The sequence below is a fragment of the Nomascus leucogenys genome, chromosome 3, assembly GCF_006542625.1.
Source record: "Nomascus leucogenys isolate Asia chromosome 3, Asia_NLE_v1, whole genome shotgun sequence".
NCBI classification, from domain to species: domain Eukaryota; kingdom Metazoa; phylum Chordata; class Mammalia; order Primates; family Hylobatidae; genus Nomascus; species Nomascus leucogenys.
In genome coordinates this window covers 107,492,027-107,517,467 of record NC_044383.1, presented here as the reverse complement: position 1 = coordinate 107,517,467, position 25,441 = coordinate 107,492,027, and the positions used below count along the sequence as shown (strand labels likewise).

Genomic DNA, 25,441 nt, shown 5'->3' with positions numbered 1-25,441 from the left:
CCATGGAAGCCACCATAATCTGGCATCTTTGCCCAACTACCTAACTTAAATTGTTCTGCCAAAACCCAATAAATATGTAATTCCCTAATCTAATGGAACCTCCCTGTATTAGTCTGTCATGCTGCTAATAAAGACATACTTGAGACTGGGTAGTTTATAAAGGAAAGAGGTTTAGTTGACTCACAGTTCAGCACAGCTGGGGAGATCTCAGGAAACTTACAATCATGGTGGAAGGGGAAGAAAACACATTCTTCATCACATGGCAGCAGGCAAGAGAAGTGTTGAGCAAAGGGGGAAAAGTCCCTTATAAAACCATCATATCTCATGATAACTCACTATCATGAAAACAGCATGGGGGTAACTGCCCCCATGATTCAGTTACCACCACGTCTCTTCCACGACATGTGGTGTATTAGTCAGGGTTCTTTAGAGGGACAGAACTAATAGGATAGATCTCTCTATATATCTATATATGTGTATCTGTATATCAAGGGGAGAAAGATGTAGGCTGAGAGCCTAGGCCAGTATAGTCTTTTCACATTTTTCTTCGTGCTTTATATTCTAGGCACACAGACAGCTGATTAGAGAGTGCCTACCCAGATTAAGTGTGGGTCTGCTTTTCCCAGCCCACTGACTCAAATGTTAATCTCCTTTGGCAACCCCCTCACAGACACACCCAGGATCAAAACTTTGCATCTTTCAATCCAATCAAGTTGACACTCAGTGTTAACCGTCACATGTGGAGATTATGGGAACTACAATTCAAGATGAGACTTGGGTGGGGACACAACCAAATCATGTCACATCCCCACCCTCTTTAACTTAATTTACCACTTTGGAATATTTGACATGGTTTGTCCACTCCTTAGTGTAATTCTGTTTCTATGGCTGTGGCATTACTTACTTCTTGTTCTCTTCCTTCTTTTCTGGTCTCTCCTGCATAGTTGTCTTTATAGACTTCTTTTGCTTTGTTTGTCCTATGGCCTCCAGAGTGATCTCATCCAATTCCATGCCTTCAGTTACACACTGACAACTCTTTGACCTATATGACTTGACTGCCAGTTTTATATTTAGAACCCTACCAGACAATGGGCATCTGGAACAGTCCAGGCATCTTAGTCTTACTGTGTCTACAACTGAATGTAATGTTTTCTCTTTCCCAAATCAGTTCTGTTTCCTGTTTTTGTCAGTACTATTAGCCACACAATTTAATGAACCAGAAACCTGGAAATCATTATTGATTCATCCCTCTCGATAGGCAACAAATTACCTGATAGAATGTGCCTCCCTAACACCTTGATCTTGTTTTCTTTTTGTATTCTTTTTTTAAAAACTCTCATTTTGGCTTCAGTGGTACATGTGTAGGATTGTTATATAGGTAAACTCATGTTACAGAGATTTTTTGTACAGATTATTTCATCACCCAGGTACTAAGCTTAGTACCTAATAGTTATCTTTTCTGTTCCTCTCCCTTCTCCACCCCCTACCCTCTAATAGGCCCCAGTGTCTGACGTTCCCCTCTTTGTGTCCATGAGTTCTTATCATTTAGCTCCCACTTATACCTGAGAACATGTGGTATTTGATTTTTTGTTCGTGTATTAGATTGTCTGCAGCTCCATCCATGTTCCCATGCAAGACATGATCTTGTTCTTTTTAAATGCTGCATAGTATTCTATGGTATATATGTCCACATTTTCTTTATTCGATTTGTCATTGATGGGCGTTTAGGTTGATTCCATGTCTCACCTTATCCAAGTTCTCTCTGGATAAGATTATGACACAAAGCCGGAGAGTTGATATACTTCTGAGGTAGGACAGTAAAGGTATATTGCTGGTCTTGCCAGCTGAAGGCAAATTGCTTCTGGTGGGCCTTACGGACAGGAACAGAGATAAAGGCATTTGCCAAGTCAGTGGCTGCATACCAGGAGATGTGTTAATTTACTCAAGCAATGAAACCACATCTGGTACAGCAGCTGCAGTTGGTGTCACCACTTGGTTAAACTTAGGATAATCCAGTAGCATTCTTCAAGATCCATCTGTCTTCTGCACAGGCCAAATGGGAGAGTTGAATGGGGCTGTGTTAGGAATCCCCATCCCTGCGTCTTTCAAGTCCTTGATGGTGGCACTAATCTTTGCAGTTTCTCCAGGGATGCAATATTATTTTTGATTTAGTATTTTTCTAGGTAGAGGCAGTTGTAATGGCTTCTATTTGGCCTTTCCCAACATAATAGCCCTCACCTTACCAGTCAGAGAGCCTATGTGGGGGTTCTGCCAGCTGCTAAGTATGTCTATGACAATTATGTATTCTGGCATTGGGGAAAAGACTACAGGGTGAGTCCAGAGATCCACTGTACACGCTGTAAGTTGGACCTGAGGTAAAACTCTGTTAATTACCTGATGGCCATAAGCCACTGCTTTAACTGGAGGACCATAATGACATTTTGGGTCCCCTGGAATCAACATCAGCTCAGAGCCAATGTCCAGTAGTCCCCAAAATGTCTGATCATTTTCCTTTCCCCAATGCACTGTTGCCCTGGGTAAAAGGCCGGAGGTCTCCTTGGGGAAGGATGGGAGAAAAATTCACAGCATAAATTGCCAGTAATATAGCGGGGTCCTTCCTCAAGGGAACCCGGCCTCCCCTTCATTCAAGGGGTTCTGAGTCTGTAAACTGGCTCGTCTGGAAATTGATTGAGGGGCCACGATTCTCTGTTTTTGTAATTCAAATTAGTCTTTTGTCCATTCGACCTAGAAGTTTTCTGCTTATATTAATGAAGTAGGAACGCAGTAGGCTTCCTATCAATTTTACTTCTAGGAACACCGTGATTAGCCAGTGCCAGAGCTCAACAGGAGTTGGAGTATTCTGATTGCTGCTTTGTCTCTGGTGTCCATTACAGTAGCTACACCCATCTGGCCTTTGACGGTTGAGTGCCACCCCTTGGCCCCCACCACCTCGGGATTCAATTATTCTTATTTTATTTAAATTTTGTAGTGAATGAATTTGGTTCCCACATTTAGATCTGAGATACAGAGAAGAGTGATTACAGGGCTCTTCAAAGATGTAGGTGAGGCCCTCACAAATCTATTTTGCAAGGCATTGGTTAAGGGTATATCTTCTGGAACCTCCCAGCTGGGATGAGTAGCTCTAAAGTGACTAATCCACTTCACCATCTCAATCTCCCTAAGACTTGAGATCCTTTCCTCTATATTAAACCAAGGGACATCAGGCATTTCCAACTTGCTCACATTGGGCCATCTTTTAATCCATATTTCAGCTAACTGAGCAACTAAACAATTAGAACCTTTTTCAACTCCTCAAGCTGCAACATTAAATGCAGAGTCCCTACTTATTTGGGCCAAAGCAATAAATTCAGCCTGATTCAACTCTGTGTTCCTCCCACCATTATCCCATACCCTTAATATCCATTTCCATGCCTGTTCTCCAGATTTCTGTTTATGTAAATTGGAGAACTCAAGCAGTTCTGTTGAGTGTAGTGCGTTTCCTCATAGATCATGCTCTCAACCTCACCTTTAGGGGCCTGCAGGACTTTAGTGCAGTTATAGGTCTAGAAGGAAACAGGGTGTTGGGGTAGCTCCTGAGGAGAATCAACATTCTTTTGCCTGACAACTGCCTCAGGGGAGGCCATAACTTTTGCCTCAGGCAGTGCAGGGTTTATCTCCTCAGACAAAAGTGAAAAGGCTGATGGCACCATGGGTTGGGGAGGGGATGTTGCCACTACTGGGGATGGGGAAGCTGTTTCTTCTGGCAAAAAAAGGTTCATCATAGTGTACAAACTTAGTGTCCCCAGTTCTATGGGGTCCTCCCACATGTCCCCATTCAAAGTAGTAGGGTCCCATTCTTTTCCAATCAATGCCCTCACTTTAACAGTAGACACCTGGCGAGGCTGTGCATGCAGCTTTTGTTGCAGGTCAGCCACTCATGTGATAAGAACTTATGTCTGTTTTTCCACAATTTCAGCTCTTTCTCTGCAGGAAATGAAACTCTCAACCAGGGCAATTTTAGCAGATTTGAGGCTCAGTATCTTCTTCTGAAGCCAGGAGACAGAATCTCTGAGTTTATTATTTTCTTTCATCACTTTGTTCACTGAACTTAGAAGCAACCAACCAGCTTCATTATGTTCCTTGGTTTTCCACATATGGTCAAACATATTACATATAGAGTCACTAAATTCCTTGCCTCTCATGAGCGGTGAATCAGGAGTGTCAAATGCATTTATTTTGCATAACTCTTCACACCAACAGTTCACACCAATGACTATCAGTATTCTCCATACTTTTAGAAGTAGAGTCCTCCAGAAACCCCAAAACCAATAAAAGAATTCCAACCTTAATATTCTCTTCCTATAGAACTACTCCTGGTATCAAAATCTGTATTAGTCAGGGTTCCCTAGAGAGCAGAACTAATAGGATAGATAAAAGTATACATATAAAGGGGAGTGTATTAAGTATTAACTTACACAGTCAGAAGGTCCCACAATAGGCTGCCTGCAAGCTTGAGGAGCAAGGAGAGCCAGTCTGAAACTCAAAACTAAAGAACTTGGAGTCTGATGTCTGAGGGAAGGAAGCATCCATCACGGGAGAAAGATGTAGGCTGGGAGGCTATGCCAGTCTTGTCTTTTCATGTTTTTCTGCCTGCTTTATATTTGCTGGCAGCTGATTTGATGGTTCCCATCAGATTAGGGGTGGGTCTGCCTTCCCCAGCCCACTGACTCAAATGTTAATTTCCTTTGGCAGCACCCTCACAGACACACCCAGGATCAATACTTTGCATCCTTCAATTCAACACGTAGACACTCAGTGTTAACCATCACACCCAGTAATGGGATTGCTGGGTTGAATGGTAGTTCTATTTATCGCTTTTTGGGGACAATTGCCAGAATGCTTTCCCCAGTGTTGAACTAATTTATACTGTCAGTAACAGTGTGTAAGTGTTCTCTTTTCTCGACAATTTCACCATCATCTGTTACTCTTTTACTCTTTTGATAATAGCCCCTCTGACTGGTGTGAGATGGCATCTTATTTTAGTTTTGATTTGCATGTCTAATGATCAGTAATATTGTGCTTTTTTCATATGCTTCTTGGCCGCATATATGTCTTCTTTTGAAAAGTGCCTGTTCATGTCCTTTGCCCACCTTTTAATGGGATTTTTTTTTTTGCAAATTTCTTTAAGTTTCTTATAGATGCTGGATAGTAGATACTTGTCAGATGCATAGTTTGTAAATATTTTCTCTCATACTGTAGATTGTCTGTTTAGTGTGTTGATACTTATGCTGTGAGGAAGCACTTTAATTAGATCCCATTTGTGAATTTTTGCTCTTGTCACAATTGGTTTTGGTGTCTTTGTCATGAAATTGATGGCAGTGGTGGCCCATCTGGAGCAGTGGCTGCCATGATGTCAGCTTCATTTTGGAAGGCAAGGCTGGGCCTGCATGCCCCATGGAGCTGGTGGGAGTCCCACCCTCCCAGGCACAGCTGCAGGCACTCAGCTGCCTGTGGGTAGATAGTGGTGGGTCCCTGATGAAGCCCCACCTTCAAGCCAGGGTTGGCCTGAAGTGTGACGGCCAGGCTGCCAATTCTGCAGACTGGAGTGAGGACTTATGGTGCTTTTTCCAAGCCTGACTGTGGTTGCCCATGGACAAATCAGCATGCACTTTGATCCCTCTGAAGCCCATAAAAGCCCCAGTCTCAGCCAGACTTGGGCAGATGTTGGGACGCCCTGCCTGTGGAGAGGAGCTATGCACTGTGCATCTCCTCTCAGCTGAGAGCTGAGCAGACATCAGGACAACCTGCCTGCAGAGAGGAGATATACATTGTGGGTCTCCTCTTAGCTGAGTGCTGAGCAGACATCAGGACGACCACCCTGCAGAAAGTCTTTACCCACTTCTGGTCTCCTGAGAGCTGTATTGTTGCTCAATAAAGCACCTCTTTGCTTTGCTCACCCTCCAGTTGTCTACATACCTCATTCTTCCTGGATGTGGGACAAGAACTTGGGACCCACCAAATGGGAAGACTGAAAGAGCAGTAACACAAACAGGGCTGAAACATGCCTCCTGCTCATGCTCACCCTGTTGTGGGCAATGAGAAGGAGAGAAGAGAGAAAGGGAGAAGAGCTTTAGCCCTTCAGGTAGCCCAGATCTAGGAGATCCTTGATCCATGGCTGTGATACCCTCTTTGGGGCTCTGTGGTTTCTGGCATCTCCAGGATTTTGGGCACTGCTGTGTTCCCTGGTGCCTGTACTAGAAGCTGCTTGCTTTATGCCTGGTCCAGCTGCAGCCTCACAGGAAGCTGGCACCCATGCTGGTGCCTGGAGCTGCCCACCCTGCTGCAGCTGGCATGCCTGGTTTTGAGCAGTGGCTGGACCCCATGCTCATTCGCTCATACACGTAACCCTCACCGCTTCATGTCTGGCTCACCCTGGGCAGGCATGGGATCTGAGTTGGTAGCCTGAGATGAGCACAGCTTGCCAGGCCGAGTGGGTGGAATGAGCCCAGTGGGACTGAGCAAAATTCAGGCAAAGGTGCCACAGACCACACAGGTTTCCAGCTGGTGAATCAACACTCCAAGCATCCAAAGGCAAAATCTTTGCCTGTTTGTATGTCGGAATGGTATTGCCCATATTGTCTTCCAGGGTTTTTATAGTTTTGGGTTTTACATTTAAGTCTTTAATCCATCTTGACCTAATTTTTGTATATGATATAAGGAAAGGGGGTTCAGTTTCAGTTTTCTGCTTATGGCTAGCCAGTTATCTCAGCACATTTATCAAACAGGGAGTTCTTTCCTCATTGCTTGTTTTTGTCAACTTTGTTGATGATCAGATAGTTGTAAGTGTGCAGTTTTATTGCTGGGCTTTCTATTCTGTTCCATTGGTTTATGTGTCTATTTTTGTACCAATATTATACTATTTTGATTACTATAGTCCTTCCAAGTCAGGTAACATGATGCCTCCAGCTTTGTTCTTTTTGCTTAGGATTGCCTTGGCTATTCAGGCTCTTTTTTGGTTTCATATGAATTTTCAAATAGTTTTTTATAGTTCTGTGAAGGATGTCATTGTTAGTTTGATAGGAATATCATTGAATCTATAAATTGCTTTGGGCAGTATGCCCATTGTAATGATATTGATTCTATCCATAAGCAGCGAATATTTTTCCATTTGTTTATATCATCTCTGAGTTCTTTAAGCCGTGTTTTGTAATTCTCATTGTAGAGTTCTCTCATCTTCCTGGTTTGCTGTATTCCTAGGTATTTTATTTTATTTTATTTTATTTTATTTTATTTTATTTTATTATTTTTGTGGCAGCTGTGAATAGGATTGAATTCCTGATTTGGCTCTTGACTTGGCTATTATTGGAGTATAGGAATGCTAGTGATTTTTGTGCATTGACTTTGTATCCTGAATCTTTTCTGAAGTTGTTTATCAGCTGAAGGAGCTTTTGGACCAAGACTCTGGGGTTCTCTAGATACAGAATCATGCTCTCTGCAAACAGGGATAGTTTTGCTTCCTGTCTTCCTATTTGGATGACCTTTATTTGTTTCTCTTACCTGATTGCTCTGGCCAAGACTTCCAATACTATGTTGAATAGGGATGGTGAAAGAGGACATCCTTGTCTTGTGCCAGTTTTCAAGGAGAATGTTTCCTGCTTTTGCCTGAATGGTATGATGTTGGCTGTGGGTTTGTCATAGAAGGTTCTTATTATTTTGAGATATCTTCCTTCAATATCTAGTTTATTGAGAGTTTTTAACACGAAGGATGTTGAAGTTTATTGAAAGCCTTTTCTGCATCTATTGAGATAATAATTTGGTTTTTGTCTTTAGTCCTGTTTATGTGATGGATTATGTTTATTGATTTGCATATGTTGAACCAACCTTGCATCCAAGGGGTAAAGCCTACTTGATGGTGGTGGATTAGTTTTTTTGATGTGCTGCTGTATTTCATTTGCAAGTATTTTGTTGAGGATTTTTGCATCAGGTTCGTCAAAGATATTGGCCTGGGCTGGGCACAGTGGCTCGCGCCTGTAATCCGAGTATTTTCGGGGCCTGAGGCAGGTGGATCACCTGAGGTCTGAGGTCAGGAGTTTGAGACCAGCCTGACCAACGTGGTGAAACCCCGTCTCTACTAAAAATATAAAACTAGCCAGGTGTGGTGGCACATGCCTGTAATCCCAGCTACCCAGGAGGCTGAGGCAGGAGAATTGCTTGAAACCGGGAGGCAGAGATTGCAGTGAGCCAAGATCATGCCACTACACTCCAGCCTGGGCAACAAGAGTGAAACTCCATCTCAAAAAAAAAAAAAAAAAAAAAGGATATTGACCTGAAGTTTTATTTGTTGTGTCTCTGCCGGGTTTTGTTATCAGAATGATGCTGGCCTCATAGAATGAGTTAGGTAGGAGTACTTCTCTGCAATTTTTTTGGAATAATTTTATTAGGAATGGTACCAGCTCTTACTTGTATATCTGGTAGAATTCAGCTGTGAATCCACCTGGTCCTGGGCTTTTTCTGGTTGGTAGGCTATTTATTGCTTATTCAATTTTGGAGCTTGTTATTGGCCTTTTCTGGGAATCACTTTGTTCCTGGTTCAGTCTTGTGGGGGCATATGTGTCCAGGAATTTATCCTTTCTTCTAGGTTTTCTAGATTGTTTGCATAGAGGTGTTCATAGTAGTCTTTGATTGTTATTTGTATTTCTGTTAGGTCAGTAATTACATCCCTTTTGTCGTGTGTGTATGTGTGTGGTTGTGTGTGTGTGTGTGTGTGTGTATGTGTGCTGGGTTTGTTCATTCATTTATTTATTCAGCAGATACACAGGGAGTGCCTGCCATTTGCTCAGCACTGTGATCGAGGAACTGTGTGTACATTGTTGAGTGGAGCACATACTATCCTTGCTCTGTGACACTCACAGTTTGGCTCAGGTTCAGAGAGGAAGAGTAGGGCTCCAGGGTGTGGTCAAGGTTCCACTGGGACAGTGATGTTCCCCAAACCAGTGAGGGGTGTAGTCTCTCCAGTGAGTCTTCCACAGCATTTTACTTGTATGGGGCTGGGTAATCACCAAGTGGATAAAGAAAATGTGGCATATATGTACCATGTAATACTACTAAGCCATAATAAAGGAATGAAATAATGGCATTCACAGCAACCTAGATGGAATTGGAGACTATTATTCTAAGCTAAGTAACACTGGAATGGAAAACCAAACATCATATGTTCTCACCCAGATATGGGATCTTAGCTATGAGGATGCAAAGGCATAAGAATGATACAGTGGCCTTTGGGGGCTCGAGGGGAAAGAGTAGGAGATGGGTGAGGGATAAAAGACTACACACATTGTGTACAGTGTACACTGCTTGGATGATGGGTTCACTAGAATCTCAGAAATCACCACTAAATAATTTATTCATATAACCAAACACCATCTGTTTTCCCCCAAAGCCTATTGAAATAAAAAATGAATTAATGAAAGATTGTACAAACCAGTTTATCCATCACTAGTACCGTGAAAGCAAAATATAACATAATACTGTAGTGATAATAAAAGTGTTCTTAGAATTAAATAAAAATCATTTAAGAAAAATTGTTCTAACTCTATTAGTTAAGTTATCCCTGGCAACTGAAAGTGACGTTTATTTTTGTTAGAATAAACACAACTCTTTAGAAATTTGAAAAAATACATATTTTCTTTCCCTCTAGATGTAAGTGAAATATAGCCCGCTATACTCACCTGCCCTTTGCATTTTTCTATTAGTTGTCTTGTAGATGACTTTATAGCAGTATACAGAGCTGTTTCTTATCCTTTCCTCCCCGCCACGGTTGCCTAATAGTCCATTATGTGGATGTGCTAGAGTTTATCCAGCCTTTATTGGTGGACACTTGGGTTCTTTCAAGTCTTTTATTATTATAAATGATTCCAAAATTAATAGCCTTGGCTTATGTTGTACTTGCCAGTGTGTCTGTATTTTTTTTTATTGTCGTATAACAAATTCTTACAAACCCAGTGGATTACAACAACACCTCTTTATTAACTCACAGTTTTGTAGGTCAGAAGTCCAGCATGGTGTGCCTGAATTTTCTGTGGCTGTTAGCTAGGCACTTCTTTGTGGTTTCTGGAGGCTACACAGGAGTCTTTGTCCTGTGTCCTTTTGCATTTCAAAAATGGAGAACTTCACTTATACCGTATTCCTCTCATTCTTTGAATCTCTCTGACCCTTTGTGACCAGTTAGAGAAAATTCCACTTTTAAATTGCTTGTTTGATTAGGTCAAGCCCACCCCCGTAATCTCCTATCTTAAAGTCAACTGATTAAGGATTTTAGTTACATCTGCAAAAATTCCTTCACAGCAGTGCTTGCATTTGTGTTTGAGGCCTGGGAATCTTGAGGGCCATTTTCGAATTCTGCCTGCCACAGTATCTTCAGGCTAGATTTCTAGAAGCATGATTACTGGGTTGAAAGGTAAATTCACATGTAATGTATTCCAATGTATGGTTCTTATTGCTAGATTTCCATTCACAAAGAATAATCCTTTCGCATTCCCCTCATTAAGATATTATAGTGCCTGTTTCCTGGTAGGCTGATTAAGAAGATTATGTGGTCAAAAGTTTAGATATTTGTCTGACAAGTGAAAAATGTTGATTTATATATTTTTTTTCATTCCGAACAGAACATCCTTTTCTATGCTTAAAGGCCATTGATGTTTACTTATCCCTTAATGGTCTTTTCATTCATTTTTACCTATTTTTCTATTTGTGTAGTTCTTTTTCTTCTAAATTTTAAGAGATTCTTTAGCTTTTAGGGATATTAGGTCTTAACTTTTCATGGCTTCATATCAGGTATCTACCAGAATTCTAACACCTGTGAACAACTCTCAGGTTGTACTTTATTAAACTAAAGGTGAATGATACAAAATACCCTTTTCCTTTAATATACACAATTTTTTAATTGCTTTCAGTTTCTATGACTTACCATCCAGCTCTATGATAATGATGTGTAAACATGGTATTGTATTAGGTAGAAAAATGCAAATTGAATTAGTTTAGGGAAAGTAGGACATTTTTTGATTTATATAACTAACTTTCAGAAAAAGCAGGGACAACTGGAAACAGGACTGCAAGTGCTGTCAGGTCTATGTCCGTCTCTCTGTGTCTGTCCTCCTATGCCCTCCACCTTTGCTTATTGCATTTCATGTTGGCTTTGTTGAAAGGCAAACACAGTGTAATAATGGTTAAGAGTTTGAATTCTGAAGCCAGACTGCCTGCATTAGTTTCCTGGTTCTGCCTCTTACTAGTTGTGTGACCCTGAACAAGTTAGACCTCAGTTTTTTCTTGTTACAAGAGTGCCTTATGCTAAATGAAATAAGCCAGACACAAGAAGGACAAATACTACATAATACCACTTGTATGATGAATCTAAAATAGTTAAACTCATGGAAGTAGAGAGTGGAATGGAGGTGGCTAGGGATGGGAAAGGGGGAAAGCAGGCAAGTATTAGTCAAAGTGTATGAAGTTTTGTTTATACAAGATGATTAAATCCTAAAGATCTACTGTACAACATAGTGCCTACAGTTAGCAATACTGTATTATATACTTAAAAGTTTGCTAAGGGGGCAGATCTCATGCTGAATGTTTGTATCTCTCACACACACTGATCAATAAGGCAGGAGGAAACTTTGGGAGGTGATAGATGGGCTTATGGCATAGATTGTGGTTATGGTTTCACAGGTGTATACATATCTCCAAGCTCATCAAATTTATACACTATTAGTATAGCTTATTTATGTCAATTATACCTCAATGAAGTGAGTTTTTTTTTTTTTTAAGAAGAGCTGTAATATTTTCACCTCAGGGTTGTTGTGAAGACTAAATGCATTTAGATCACTACCTGGCAGAGAATAAGTGATATATAAATGTTTGCTATAATTATTTTCTTCTTCTGTAGATGGTATTCTCCATAGGAGAGGATTCCATAGTCCTCCATTCCCCATAGGAGGGGCTACCTGTTAATTCTATAGGGATATCTTCACTCTCTCCCCTTTTATTAATTTCCTAGGGCTGTCGTAAACACATTACCACAAACCGGGTGGCTTTAAATCACAAAAATTTATTCTTTCCCAATTCTGAAGGCCAGAAGTTTGAAAACAAGGTGCCAGCAGGGCCATACTTCCTCCCAAGGCTCCAGGGAAGAATCTTTTGGTTTAATTTTTTTTTTCCAGGTGTTTCATGTCTTGTTGCTACATAAATCCAGTTTCTGCCGCTATCTTTACACGTCTAGTTCCTCTTCTCTATCTTAAATCTCCCTCTGTTTTTCTCTTATAAGGACACTTGTCTTAGAATAAAGGTATACTTTGGTAATCCAGGATGATATGGTTTGGCTGTGTCCCTACCCAGATCTCATCTTGAATTATAGTTTCCATAATCCACATGTGTCATGGGAGGGGCTTGACAGGAGGTAACTGAATTATGGGATGATTTCCCTCATGCTGTTCTCGTGATAGCAACTGACTTCTCATGAGATTTTATAAGGAGCTTTTCTCCACTTTGCTCCACACTTCTCCTTCCTGCTGCCATGTGAAGAAGGATGTGTTTGCTTTCCCCTCCACCATGATTGTAAGTTTCCTGATGCCTCTCCAGCCATGTTGAACTGTGAGTTAATTAAAGGTCCTTTTTTAAAAAAAAAAAATAATAAATTACCCAGCTCTCTTTATTAACAGCGTGAGAATGGACTAATACATACCGCAAGACTCTTAACCTCTGCAATGACTCTTTTTCTGAATAGGGTGACGTTTACAGGTTCTGGGGATTAGGCCCTGGACATATCTTTTTTTTTTTTTTGATGTGTGGGTGTGAGGGGTCACCATTTAACTCTCTATAACCCCAAACAGGAGAGCAACCTTTTCCTCTACTTTTCCATGTTGAAAAATCCCAAGGAAGGGGTTTGATTAGCTTAGTTTTATTCATAGGCTAACCAATCATAAGCCACTTCTAGAAGTGGAAGTGCAGAACTACTGGGACATTACATTTGACCTGTCCTCACCCTTCACTTGCCTATTTCTTCAATAAAACGAGTCAGTCACATAGCCCAAACCTGGCTGTTGAGGCAATTGTAAACAGTAGGCACTCAAACATATCTTTATATAGAATTGATACTCCTTTTTGTTTTTCCAGTATGGCCTCAGTCTGACCTAGTAGGTTATTGAAAATATTCTCAAGCTGGACAGTATCTTTTAAAAAGATACAGAATTTCTGTCTACTTTTTGTAAGTCCCAGGTCTTCTTGCACTAGTTTGTTGCTGTGAAGCTGCTTCTTGATTTAGGAAGCTGATTCCCTTATTGACACGTTATGGTGCTTAGAAACTGAAGCTCTCCATGAGGCTTCCCAGGAGTTTTGTTTTCTTCCCTAAGTGGTGATATATCAATGTAATCTTATTCTTTGAAAAAATTATTTGCCATAACATTTGCTCTTTGAAAATGCATTCTCATTGATAGATTACTGTAATCTACTCTTCCATTAGCTTGTTGGTTATTACCAGTCTATCATTTTTATTCTAACAGTACCTAGTACTTAGATTCAGAACTAGAATCTCAGTTACAAGATGTCACTGGCTGTCAAATAGTTTGAGCTCTGCATTATATTCAAATAGCTGTGCAAATTTCAGTCACCTATATGAATTCTCTACCATTGAAGAAATATTTATTATAATACTTTTAGAAACTACTATGCATGGAACTAATTGGCAACCTTTCTCACCTCAGGTACAAGAAGGTTAATGATTCCTAATCAATTCTACATTGTTCTGTGAAGATTAACAGTGGTTAAAAATAGTGATAAGGTCGTTTCTCTAAAATTACAATAACTATTAAGTAATAAAACATTTGCCTATTTGTAGAATAGGTAGATAGTAAACAAGTTTCATCACTATGTCCAGGGCAAAGACTATTTATTTAATAGTATTCGGATGCTTGAGCAAGTCATAGCAATCTCTGTGGCTCTGTCATGTAGCTAATTCAGGAAAAAGTAGAGAGGTTAAAGGAGACAGAAAGAGTCATGATGCAATTAATGAGAATGACTGTGCAGCTGGGAATATGAATATGAGTTGTTTAGCTCACATTCTATTGTAATGTTTGAAGCAAGTACTGCCCAGCAAAGTAGTAGATAACAGCAACAGATCATTTAAAAATAATAGTCTTTTTATTCATCATTACTAGGTAGTTTATTAATATTTACCAATTTAAACTCTCATGCTAGTATTATTTACATGCTTCTACAAAATAATCAATAGAATGGAAATACATTCTTATATGTTGGGTACAAATTTTTACTAGGTAGCTTTACCCACAATCCAGTTGTTGTATTAGTATTGATCAGTATTTGGTATTTTTCAAATGTGATTTTGAAATATATATTATTTTCATTTTGCAAACTCATTCCTTTGCCTCTTTTTTTAATTTGATGAAACAGTCTTTGTATCATGAGCCACAAATTCCTCAATAAATATTATGTGACTTTTCTCCCTAGTAAAACCTTTCTTCTTTTGCCCTATTGGTAACAGAAATATCCTGAATTTAAACTCACTGGAGACTAGCAAGTTTCTTGGTCAGGAAAATGAGCAATGAGAGAGATAGGTATTTGTCTATGAATAAGTTTCTTAGGCCTGAACCCAAAGATATATGTAAAAGCAGGGCATTGTAGAAAGAAAGCCTTCCTTTTTTTTTTCTTTTCTGAGACAGAGTCTTGCTTTGTCACCCAGGCTGGAGTGCAGTGGCGCGATCTTGGCTCACTGAAACCTCCGCCTCCTGGGTTCAAGTGATTCTCCTGCCTCAGCCTCCCAAGTAGCTGGGATTACAGGCACCCATCACCATCACACTTGGCTAATTTTTGTATTTTTACTAGAGACAGTGTTTCACCATGTTGGCCAGGCTGGTCTGGAACTCCTGACCTCGTGGTCCGCCCACCTCGGCCTCCCAAAGTGCTGGGTTTACAGGCATGAGCCACCACACCTGGCCAAGAAAGCCTTTTAAAACATGTTCAAAATTGTGTGGTTGGCTAAAATTTTCAGTGCTAGAACAACTGCTGGCACCTAGATCGTCATATTCTGTGTATATTTGCATCAGTGGTTTTGAAGCCTTGGCTACACACTGGAACAATTACAGGGAGCTTTTAAAAGAGTATTAATGCCAGATTTCCACCCCTAGACATAGTGATTTAATCGGCCCGGGATTGAGCCTGGGCACCTGTGTATCTTTTTTAAGTTCCCTACATGATTCTAATGTTCAACCAGGGTTGGAAACCACTGATTTACATGAGCCAGATAATCTCTATTAAGAAAATCTAGTTACTAGATACAACATTTTGATCCGTTGTTCATTCTTCTAATTTGTGGATTTTATATTTGTTTTTCAAAGTAGTTTACATTTTTGGCAATTTTATCAGTATTTAACTGATGGCATAAGGTTCTCATTAGTGCCAGAGTAGGGTCAAAATCAATGTTTTGCACTTTGGCTGAATACTGGATTCACTTCGGAAACTTTTACAGTCCTAATGTAAATCTAGGCCACACTCAGACCAGTTAATTCAGAAACTTTGAGGGTTAGGACCTAGGCCGCCGCCTTGTTGTTGTTGTTGTTGTTGTTGCTGTTGTTGTTCTTCTTCTTCTTCTTCTTCTTCCTCTTCCTCTTCCTCTGCTTCTGCTTCTTCTGCTTCTGCTGCGTCTTCTGCTGCTGCTTCTGCTTCTCCTTCTCCTTCTTCTCCTCCTCCTCCTTCTTCTTTCTTCTTTCTTCTTCTTCCTTTTCTCTTTTTTCTTCTCTCCTTCTTCTCTCTTTCTTCTCGTTCTTCTTCTCTCTTCTCTTACTTCTTCTCCTTCTTCTCTTTCTTCTTTCTTCTTCTTTCTTCTTCTTCTTCTCCTCCTCCTCCTTCTCCTCCTCCTTCTCCTTCTTCTCCTTCTTCTCTTCTTCTTCTCCTCCTACTCCTTCCTTCTCCTCCTCCTTCCTTCTCCTCCTTCTTTCTTCTTCATTATTATTTACAGCTCCCCAGGTGATTTCCTTGTAAAGCCAAATTTGAGAGCCACAAATCTAAATAAATTGTTGTTGATTTAATTTTCTTTAAATGATTTCAGTTAAGTACAGTCTCACTTTGTCTCTCTTTTTCAGGATATTATTGATAGACTTATAATTTTGAATTCTGAAGCTAAGATTCGTTCTTTATTCAACTATGAACAATCACATATCTTTGGTCTAAGGTAAAGTGCTACATTTTACTTTTGATATTATATTTTATGTTCCACAAAAAATAAGCATTTGTCCTGTATTCTTTAAAAAAGTATTTAAAATTAGCTAATATTTAAAAGCATGCTTAAAGGTAATTTGTCTTCCTGTAACATTATAGACAAAGTAAATTATAGCAATTAGATATTTGTACCGTGGACTTTGTCTGAATTTGGATTCTGTATTATTACAGTATCTCCCATTCCTTAATTTAATAGAGGCATTTTAGGGACTATTTCATTTAGTTTGCTCAGGAGTCAATTTGACCTTCCCCGAGTTGGTATTTGGTTAGATTCTTGTCACAATATACCCTTAAAAGAGGCCTAGAAATGGGTGATTTATCCTGAGGCCCAAGTTCTGCTCTTTGGTGTTAATTACTTTCCAACTTTACTTTGCCTGAAGTTTAATTCTTTCTAGTTGAGTTCAGATTCCTTGACATTTTATTTCCCATGTTCAAATGGGAAATAAGGCATAGTTGGTAGGGCTACAGGGACTTGTGAAATTCACAGTCTTTTGGTCATATGTAAACATATAATTTGCTTCCCTTCCTGTAAATTACTACCTTTAAAATCAGCTGAATTAAGGAAATTTTCCATTTTCATAGTTTCATGATTTTTCTTTCTTTTCTATTAGCAAAGTAACTTTTTTAGACTTGAGGGAGATCAATGATAATTCACCACCTAAGAAAGGAAGCAATTATTTTTCTAAAGGAGAATTATCTGATGATAGTATATTTTTATCTTTTAACTGTATATTAATAGATGAGCTTCATGTTTGGACTTTATAGTACAAAGAAGGTATAACAAAGGTGCTGCTATTATAGTTCTTTGGGTGGTGTGCCCTTTATCTCAAAATGTGTTTTCACATTAAATTTTAATTTTCAGTCTATAGTCTCAGATACATCAGATAACAAGTTTTGATGGAGGAAACTAGGAAAAACTCCATTCAGTAGAATTTCCTTTTGCATAGCAAGTATGTTTCTGAGTTTTGCAGTTACAGAACATCGATTTTGGCCTCTTGTTGTTGATATACTGAGTAAATGTCTTTTTTTTTTCCTGTATATTTTCTTGCTTGTATGGAATAATATTTTCTGTAGTGTTCTTTGGAAGAAGATTTAACAGTAAGACTTTATTAAGTTATATAAAAAGCAATCCAAGAAGTGAAATGCTCCTGGGAATAACATACATTAATTTTCATAGTATGTGCTTTCTCATAATATCCAAATGTTATCATTCTATCCTACTGTAAAGAATTTACTATCCCATTGTTGATAGATAAAGAATAGTGCAGTATGGTGGTTAGCAACATGGACTTTGTGGTCAAACTGCCTGCTCTTTACTGGTTGTGTGAGATAGGGTCTCAGTTACTCATGTGTGAAGTGGAGGATAATTACAGTATTTTCCTTATAGAGTTATTGTCATAATTGATATGAAAAATTAAAAAGGCTTAAAATAGTACCTGGCACACAGAAAACACTGTCAAAACAGTAGTAGTAATAGTTCTAATAGCAGTTCTTCATGTCTTTCTTTATATCTACTTGACCTCTGCTGTTTTTGTGTTTTACTAATAATTTTTGTCTTCGTTTTTTTGGTATCTCAGTAGTCATAAACATGCTACCTAGTAATTTGCTTGTTTTGTATCAGCATTCAAAAAGAGAAAAAATGACAAAATTACTTTTTGAGGAAAAGTTTGTATTTTAACTTTATTTGCTTTTTAACAAGTTTTTCTTTCACAAATGTAGGTTTTGAGATTCCTATTCATAATAATCTTTAATTCAGGTATATTTGTAAGTCATACATTTTAAGCTAATAATTTACTTTCATTTTTCTATTAATTTCTGTCTATTATTGGTCATTGATATCTAATGGTGATAAATCTAGATCATAGCTTTGCATTATTCATAAATCTTGTGTTTCTGTGTGTTTGGGATTTTTACCCATATGTTTCTTTCTTATTCCCATAGTATTTTTTTTTGTTTCTAGTTAAGCCTTCCTTGTACCTTTCTCTTCAGTGGATTATCCATTAATATGTCTAAATCTATGTTTATCATTGCTTGTTCCATTTACTTTATATTTTCTTCTGCCTCAAAACTGTAGCAGTAGCATTAAGTGTAATGCTTGGTACAACTTATTTATCACAACACTCAGATGAAGCTAATATGAGGCTTAGTGAAATGTGGCATGAACAGCATCACATTCTGTTTAAAATTCTGAATTTTAATTTGCCAAGATCTTACAAATCTTACACTGTAAATGACTAATACTCAAGAAGGGTGCTCCTTTGATTAGCCTCCCTCCTTCACCCCTACCCGTTTTCTGCCTCTTCCAACCTATCCTTTTATGCTAGATCATTCATATTAGTGTGAAGACATGCCTTCATATGTCCCATCTTACAATGAAATATAACAAACCATACAAAGAAATATCCTTGACCTTGTGTCTCCTTGCAGCCTCTGATCTATATAGAAAAATATGTCTATACAAACTGTCCTCAGTTGCTCACCCGTATTTACTCAACTCACTTTGATTTGACATTGACTTTATAATTTTGTCAGAACTATTCATCCTGCTCATCGCTAGATCACTTGTAACTTCCATGCTAATGAATCTAGTGCATTCTTCTCTTTTCTCATCTTACTATATCTGTCAGTAGCATTTGATATAGGGGACCATTTTTTTTTTTCCTGTGTGAAAAAATTCTCTTCATTTCTGTGCTGTCACACACTCTTATTGCTGTAGTTTCTTTTTCTTTTTTTTTTTTTTTTCATTCTCTAGGCAACCTCTGAACGTTGGAATACTCAGGATTTAGTCCTGGGCCCAGGACCAAGGATCCTAGCTTTCTGTGCACTCTATTCCTAATTTATTACTCTTAAACATTTGCCTTTAAATATCATTTATATGCTAGTAGATGCCCCCATTTATATCTCTAGCCCAAACCTCTCTTTTCAGCTACCAAACCTATATATACACCTGCCTTCTGACATCTCAATTTATACATTTCTCCTTTAAACATGTTGAAAATTGAACTCTTGGGTCTCCCAAACCTCCTTCTACAAGAACAAACAAAGTAAGTCTTTCATTTATATCTCGTTAAATGACCAACCATTTCTTTAATTGCTTAATCTTGAAAGTCATCATAACTTTTTTCTGTTTTTTTAAACAATAGTTTATCTTTATTATAAATAAATTAACCAATGCAGAAACTTAAATATAATGAAATGAAATTCCTTGTAATTCTAAAACAGTCATTATTAACACTGTGGAAAATCATTGTAGACATCCTTCTGTACATATACAGACAGAAAGATATACAGATATATAAAAATAAATTCTTTTATAAAAATAGAATTATAGTACAGTTGCCACTTTAAATTTGAACTGAATTTTATAGAAAAACAAAAAGAAGACCCAGCCTGAGACTGAAGGAATTGCTGAATTTCAAATAACTGTTTTTTCGCTCCAGGGGTCATTATTTTCGAAGAGATTCCTCTAAGGTAAAGAAAAAACATTATGTAAAACATTTCAAGAGGTTCGAGCGTGACTTTTTACTTTTGGACAGTATTGATCAACTCTGCTATGTTAGACGAAGACATTCATGCTCTTATCAGCTGCCCACTTCCCCTGTCCCCACCTGTGTGAAAAAGTAGTTCCTTTGCCCATTTCCTAACCTACCATCATGAGTCAGAGACCCTATCTTCCTCCCTCCCCAGGAGGGTGATTAAGCAATAAGCTAATCTGCATTTTTCAGTGTAGTGACCTAATATATGAAGTGCCTGTTATGTATGACTATACAGTAAGATTTACAATTTTAAAATTTACTCTTCTTTATTTACTCAACCAGTATTTATTGAACACGTATTCTGAGCTACGGACTGTGCTAGTATGGGGGATGCAATGATGAGTGAATCAGATGTGGTGCTCATTCTCTTTAACCTTGTTATCTAGTGAGGAGTAAGATAATAAGTTAATCAAAGACTGTGAGGTAATTAAGGCAGAAAAGAAACACGTTCTTATAAAGCCCTCACCCATCTTTTATCATTTTAAGTTACTGGCAATTCTGGACACCATTGTGTGGCTTACCCTAATATATCTCTACCTTTCCTGTGTACAATAGGTCCTACCCTTCCTTAGCCTGAACTAATGCTCCGAGGAGGTTAGACTGCTTATCTCCCTCAAGGACAAAACAGCATTTATTCTTGCTTCTATAGTTGTTTTTAATGTCTTGACTACTGTCTTTGCTTTTGTCTACTTATACAAATTCAACCCATCCTTCAACACAAAGCTTGCTCTATGAATTACTTATAGCCCATTCTGATCTTGTCTTCTCTTTGCATGTCTCTTGCCTTTATGGTCCTTCCCACAGATTTAATATTTAGTTTATTTCTTCTTTCTGAATAAAACTTCAGTTTCCTAAGGGAGTATCATTTTCTTCTACTTTTGTGTCTACCACATTGCCAGATCGTTTTGAGTTATTTGGTTAGCATTTATTTGTTAAATCCGCTGACTGATTAAAACAGTTGCCTGGAAACTTTTGATACTGCCCAAGGCTTAGCAGCTTAAATTTTTCTTAACCATTTTTAGTAGGTTTAGAGGAATGTTATATTCCTTCTTGGACATTTTATTTCAAAACAAAAGCTGTAAATATGGTGGGGAAACATTATATCATCATTTAATATTAATAGTTTTCTTTATATCAAACTGACCACATTAAGTTTTATTATAGGCTGTAGAATTGCAGCTTTTTTTTTTTTTTTTTTTTTTTTTTTTACTTTGAATGGTCCTCAATGCTAAAGATGTACTTGGTTTTAACAATTTAAATCTTATATAGTAACTCTTAGTTAAATATATATTAAAATTTAACATGGTTTAAAAATGTTAATATTGTTCTTCTAAAACCTATTTCTTCTTTGCTCATTTGAAACTATAATGTGGCCCATTTATTGTTAATTTTCTTAAAAACAAAACTCGGGAGTCTCTACTTACAGAACAGCCTTTAAAATTAATCATTTGCTGTTGTTATTTTATATTTACCCACCAACACTAAGTTTTATATATAGTACAATGAACAGTTTTATGCATCCTTAGCTTCTTTGTTAAAAAAGTCTGACCTCTGAGATGACTTTAATATGAAAAGTTAAAAATTCATATTTGTTTTAAAAATTAGTGTAATTAAAAGCAGTTTGGTTATTTTAACAAGTAACAAACATAGCCAATTGTTAGTATTTCATCACAGCAAATCACCAAGTTATTTATTTCAAGTGACCCAGTTGCTAACTAGACTTAAATGTGATTAACCTTAGTAACAAGAAATAATCTCACAATTACCTCTTGTAATCTTTTTTTAATATCAGAAATTAGAATATAACATGTTGACAAAACCATCCACATTTTGGATTTTATATATACATATATACATATATACATACACACACACATCTAGAATTTATTTTTTCAAGTTAATAATAAAATAATAAAATGATCGATTACTGATTGAAGACAGTAACTAATTGAAAATTCTAATTTAATTAAACAATTCTTGTTTACATAGAAAAATTCAAGAATGCTGAAAACAAAAGGAGAAAGCAACACTCATTACCCTACCTCTTCATGGTAACCACTGTTAACCCTATTATGCTCATACTTTGACCTTTAGCTACAGAATTTTTTTTGAAAAATAGGAGTGTTATTGTTTCGAGACTTCCTTTTTTACTTATTTAAAATTATCCATTCACACCTATAAATATTAATCTGTATCATAATTTTAAAGGATTAAGTAATGTTCCAGTACATGATTGAATCCCAATTTTCTGTTTTTACACACGTAGGTTTTTTTTTATTTTTAAATATCTATGGATAAATATCTTGATGTTTGTAATTGTTGCTCCACAACAAATCCATAGAAATACACTTGCTAAGTCAAAGGATAGGCACATTTTCCAACCTTATGTATTTTTATCTACACCCTTATTATGATTTAATTTTCTTGACCTCTCTAGCATTTTATATTCTGCCTACTTAATGAAATCTATTCCTTTCATTTTTGTTCATTCATTCAGAAAATATTTATTCAGTCTTTGCTAAGTGCCATACTTTCTTAGATACAGTCTTTTTGGCAGCATCAGTGACTTTATTCTCTTTTATTTTTGGATTCCTTTTGTGTCATTCATTTTTGCTAATTCTTTATTTTCCTCCTTTATTTAACTTTCAGCTAGAATTGTCTTCTAGAGTTATGTCTTTAGTTCACCCTCCATTCTATTTACAGTGGCTTCAATGAACACTTCTTTTTTTTTTTTGAGACAAGAGTCTCGCTCTGTCGCCCAGGCTGGAGTGCAGTGGCACAATCTGAGCTCACTGCAAGCTCCACCTCCCAGGTTCATGCCATTCTCCTGCCTCAGCCTCCTGAGTAGCTGGGACTACAGGCGCCGGCCACCATGCCTGGGTAATTTTTTGTAATTTTGGTAGAGATGGGGTTTCACCGTGTTAGCCAGGATTGTCTTGATCTCCTGAGCTCATGATCCGCCCACCTCAGCCTCCCAAAGTGCTGGGATTACTGGCATGAGCCACCATGCCAGGCCGATCACTTTACTGACTACCCCTATATCTGTATGTCCAGCTCTAAGCCTGTCCTGAGCATATTTGCAAGTTTTATGTGGCATTTGGATCTGTGTATCATACAAGCTCCACAAACTCAATATACCTTGTATTAGAGTTCCTTAGAGGGGCAGAACTTATAGGATACATATATGTGTGTGTGTGTGTGTGTGTGTATATATATATTATATATTATATTTATATATAATATATATTATATATTATATTTATATATAATATATATTATATATTATATTTATATATAATATATATTATATATTATATTTATATATATAATATATATTATATATTATATTTATATATATAATATATTATATATTATATTTATATATATAATATTATATATTATATATATATATAATATATATTATATATTATATTTTATATATATTATATATTATATATATTATATTTTATATAATATATATAAATATAATATATATTATATATTATATTTATATATATTATATATTATATATAATATATATTATTTATAATATATAATATATAATATATATTATATATATTATATTTTATATATATATACACACATATATATAATACACAAAGGGATATATATATACTATATATATACAAAGGGGAGTTTATTAAGTATTAACTTACATGATCACAAGGTCTCACAATAGGCTGTCTGCAAACTTGAGGAGCAAGGAGAGCCAATCCAACTCTCAAAACTGAAGGACCTAGAGTCCAATGTTCGAGGGCAGGAAGCATCCAGCACAGGAGAAAGATGTAGGCTGGGAGGCTAGGCCAGCCTTGCCTTTTCATGTTTTTCTGCCTGCTTTATATTGGCTAGCAGCTGATTAGATGGTGCCCACCAGATTAAGGGTGGGTCTGCCTTCCTCAGCTTACTGACTCAAATGTTAATCTTCATTGGCAACACCCTCGGAGGCATACCCAGGATAAGTACTTTATATCCTACAGTCCAATCAAGTTGACATGCAATATTAACTATCACAAGTCCACCCGTTGTCAGCTTGAACCCATACACATCTCCTGAGATTATACATAATCTTCAAATAAAGACAATAATAAGGTCATAATTACGCCTAACAATAATACAGCTATCCTTCTTACACTCGGAAACGCCTCAATCCCGAACCCAAATACTATTACATAAAGTTAACAATACTTAAATGCTGATATGAAGTCAATAAATCTTATGTCACATGATAAAGGAAAAGGAAATAAAATGAAGATAATTTCTTAGTACAAGTGTATACAATCACAAACATGTTTTTAACAAAAGAAGGAGGAAATACTCATGACAGTTACAGTCCTCTTTTCTGCAGCTGGTCACGTGGTCGTAACTGTATTGATGACTACCTTCTCCTACTACCTATTCTGTGTTGCCTTTGCCTTCAGTACCTCAGGAGGTCATGGTTTTTTCCTTGGTGAAGTGACCCAAACCTTCATTTCTGAGGGGTCTGGACCATTTGTAGTCCTGCCTGGATTGGGCTGTTGTAGTTTCCCATTGACCTTAATCACAGGGCATGGTAATACTAAGAGATGCCCTAATGGATCTCCTGTATTCCATACATACTCTTCCTTACCTCCATTATGGAGTAGTAGACTGATTTCATCTTGATAGTCTGGGTCAGTCACCCCAGCAAACACTGTAACTCCCTTCATAGTCTGTTGACTTAAATGTAGGAGAAACCCAAAGTGTCCAGGTGGCAACCTTAACTTCCAGTTTAATGGAATTGTTGTTTTGTCTCCTGGTGGCAGTGTTCCTCCCTCTAGAACTAAGACCTCTAGGCCAAGAGAATGTAATCTTGTGGGAACAGGTGGTAAATATTTTGCTAATGGATCACTAGGGGTGATGGTGAGTGGTGCTACCTCCACTTCCACTCCTTAACTCCTGGAATCATGAATCCTGGCTATGGCAGAAACAGTATCATATATTGAATGCTGATTCAGAGCATACATGGCCTTCTGTAGAATTTGCCGCAGCCCTGCAAAGTATTGTTACCTAGTTGCCTTTGTAATTGTGACTTCAAAAGGCCATTCCACCCTTCTGTCTATCCACCTGCTTCAAGATGATGGAGAACATTGTAAGACCAGTGAATTTTGTGAGCATAAGCCGCTGCCTTGCTTCTTTAGCCATAAAGTGAGTGCCTTGGTCAGAGGCAATGCTGTGTGTAATACCATGATAGTGGATAAGGCATTCCATGAGTCCACGGATAATAGTCTTAGCAGAAACATTGTGTGCAGGATAGGCAAACCCATATCTGGAGTAAGTGTCTATTCCAGTGGGGACAAACCTCTGCCCTTTCCATAATGGAAGAGGTCCAGTGTAATCAGCCTGCCACGAGGTAGCTGGCTGATCACTCCAAGGAACAGTGCCATATCAAGGGCTCGTTGTTGATCTCTGCTGCTGGCAAATTGGGCACTCAGCAGTGGCCGTAGCCAGGTCAGCCTTGGTGAGTGGAAGTCCATGTTTGTAATCCCATGAGTAACCTCCATCCCTGCTACCATGGCATCCCTGTCACCATGGCCACTTTGTTCATGGGCCCGTTGGGTGATGACAGGGGTGGCTGGGGAAAGAAG

General features: G+C 37.8%; 1 protein-coding gene across 1 annotated transcript in view; it reads left to right on the top strand.

Annotated features, from left to right (window-relative positions):
* TBC1D32 (TBC1 domain family member 32) overlaps positions 1–25,441 on the top strand; it is a 262,628-nt gene that overhangs the window by 125,909 nt on the left and 111,278 nt on the right. Inside the window, exon 23 of the mRNA XM_030809627.1 lies at positions 16,146–16,234. Coding sequence (XP_030665487.1) covers positions 16,146–16,234 — 89 coding nt within the window. The remainder of the gene's footprint in view (positions 1–16,145; positions 16,235–25,441) is intronic.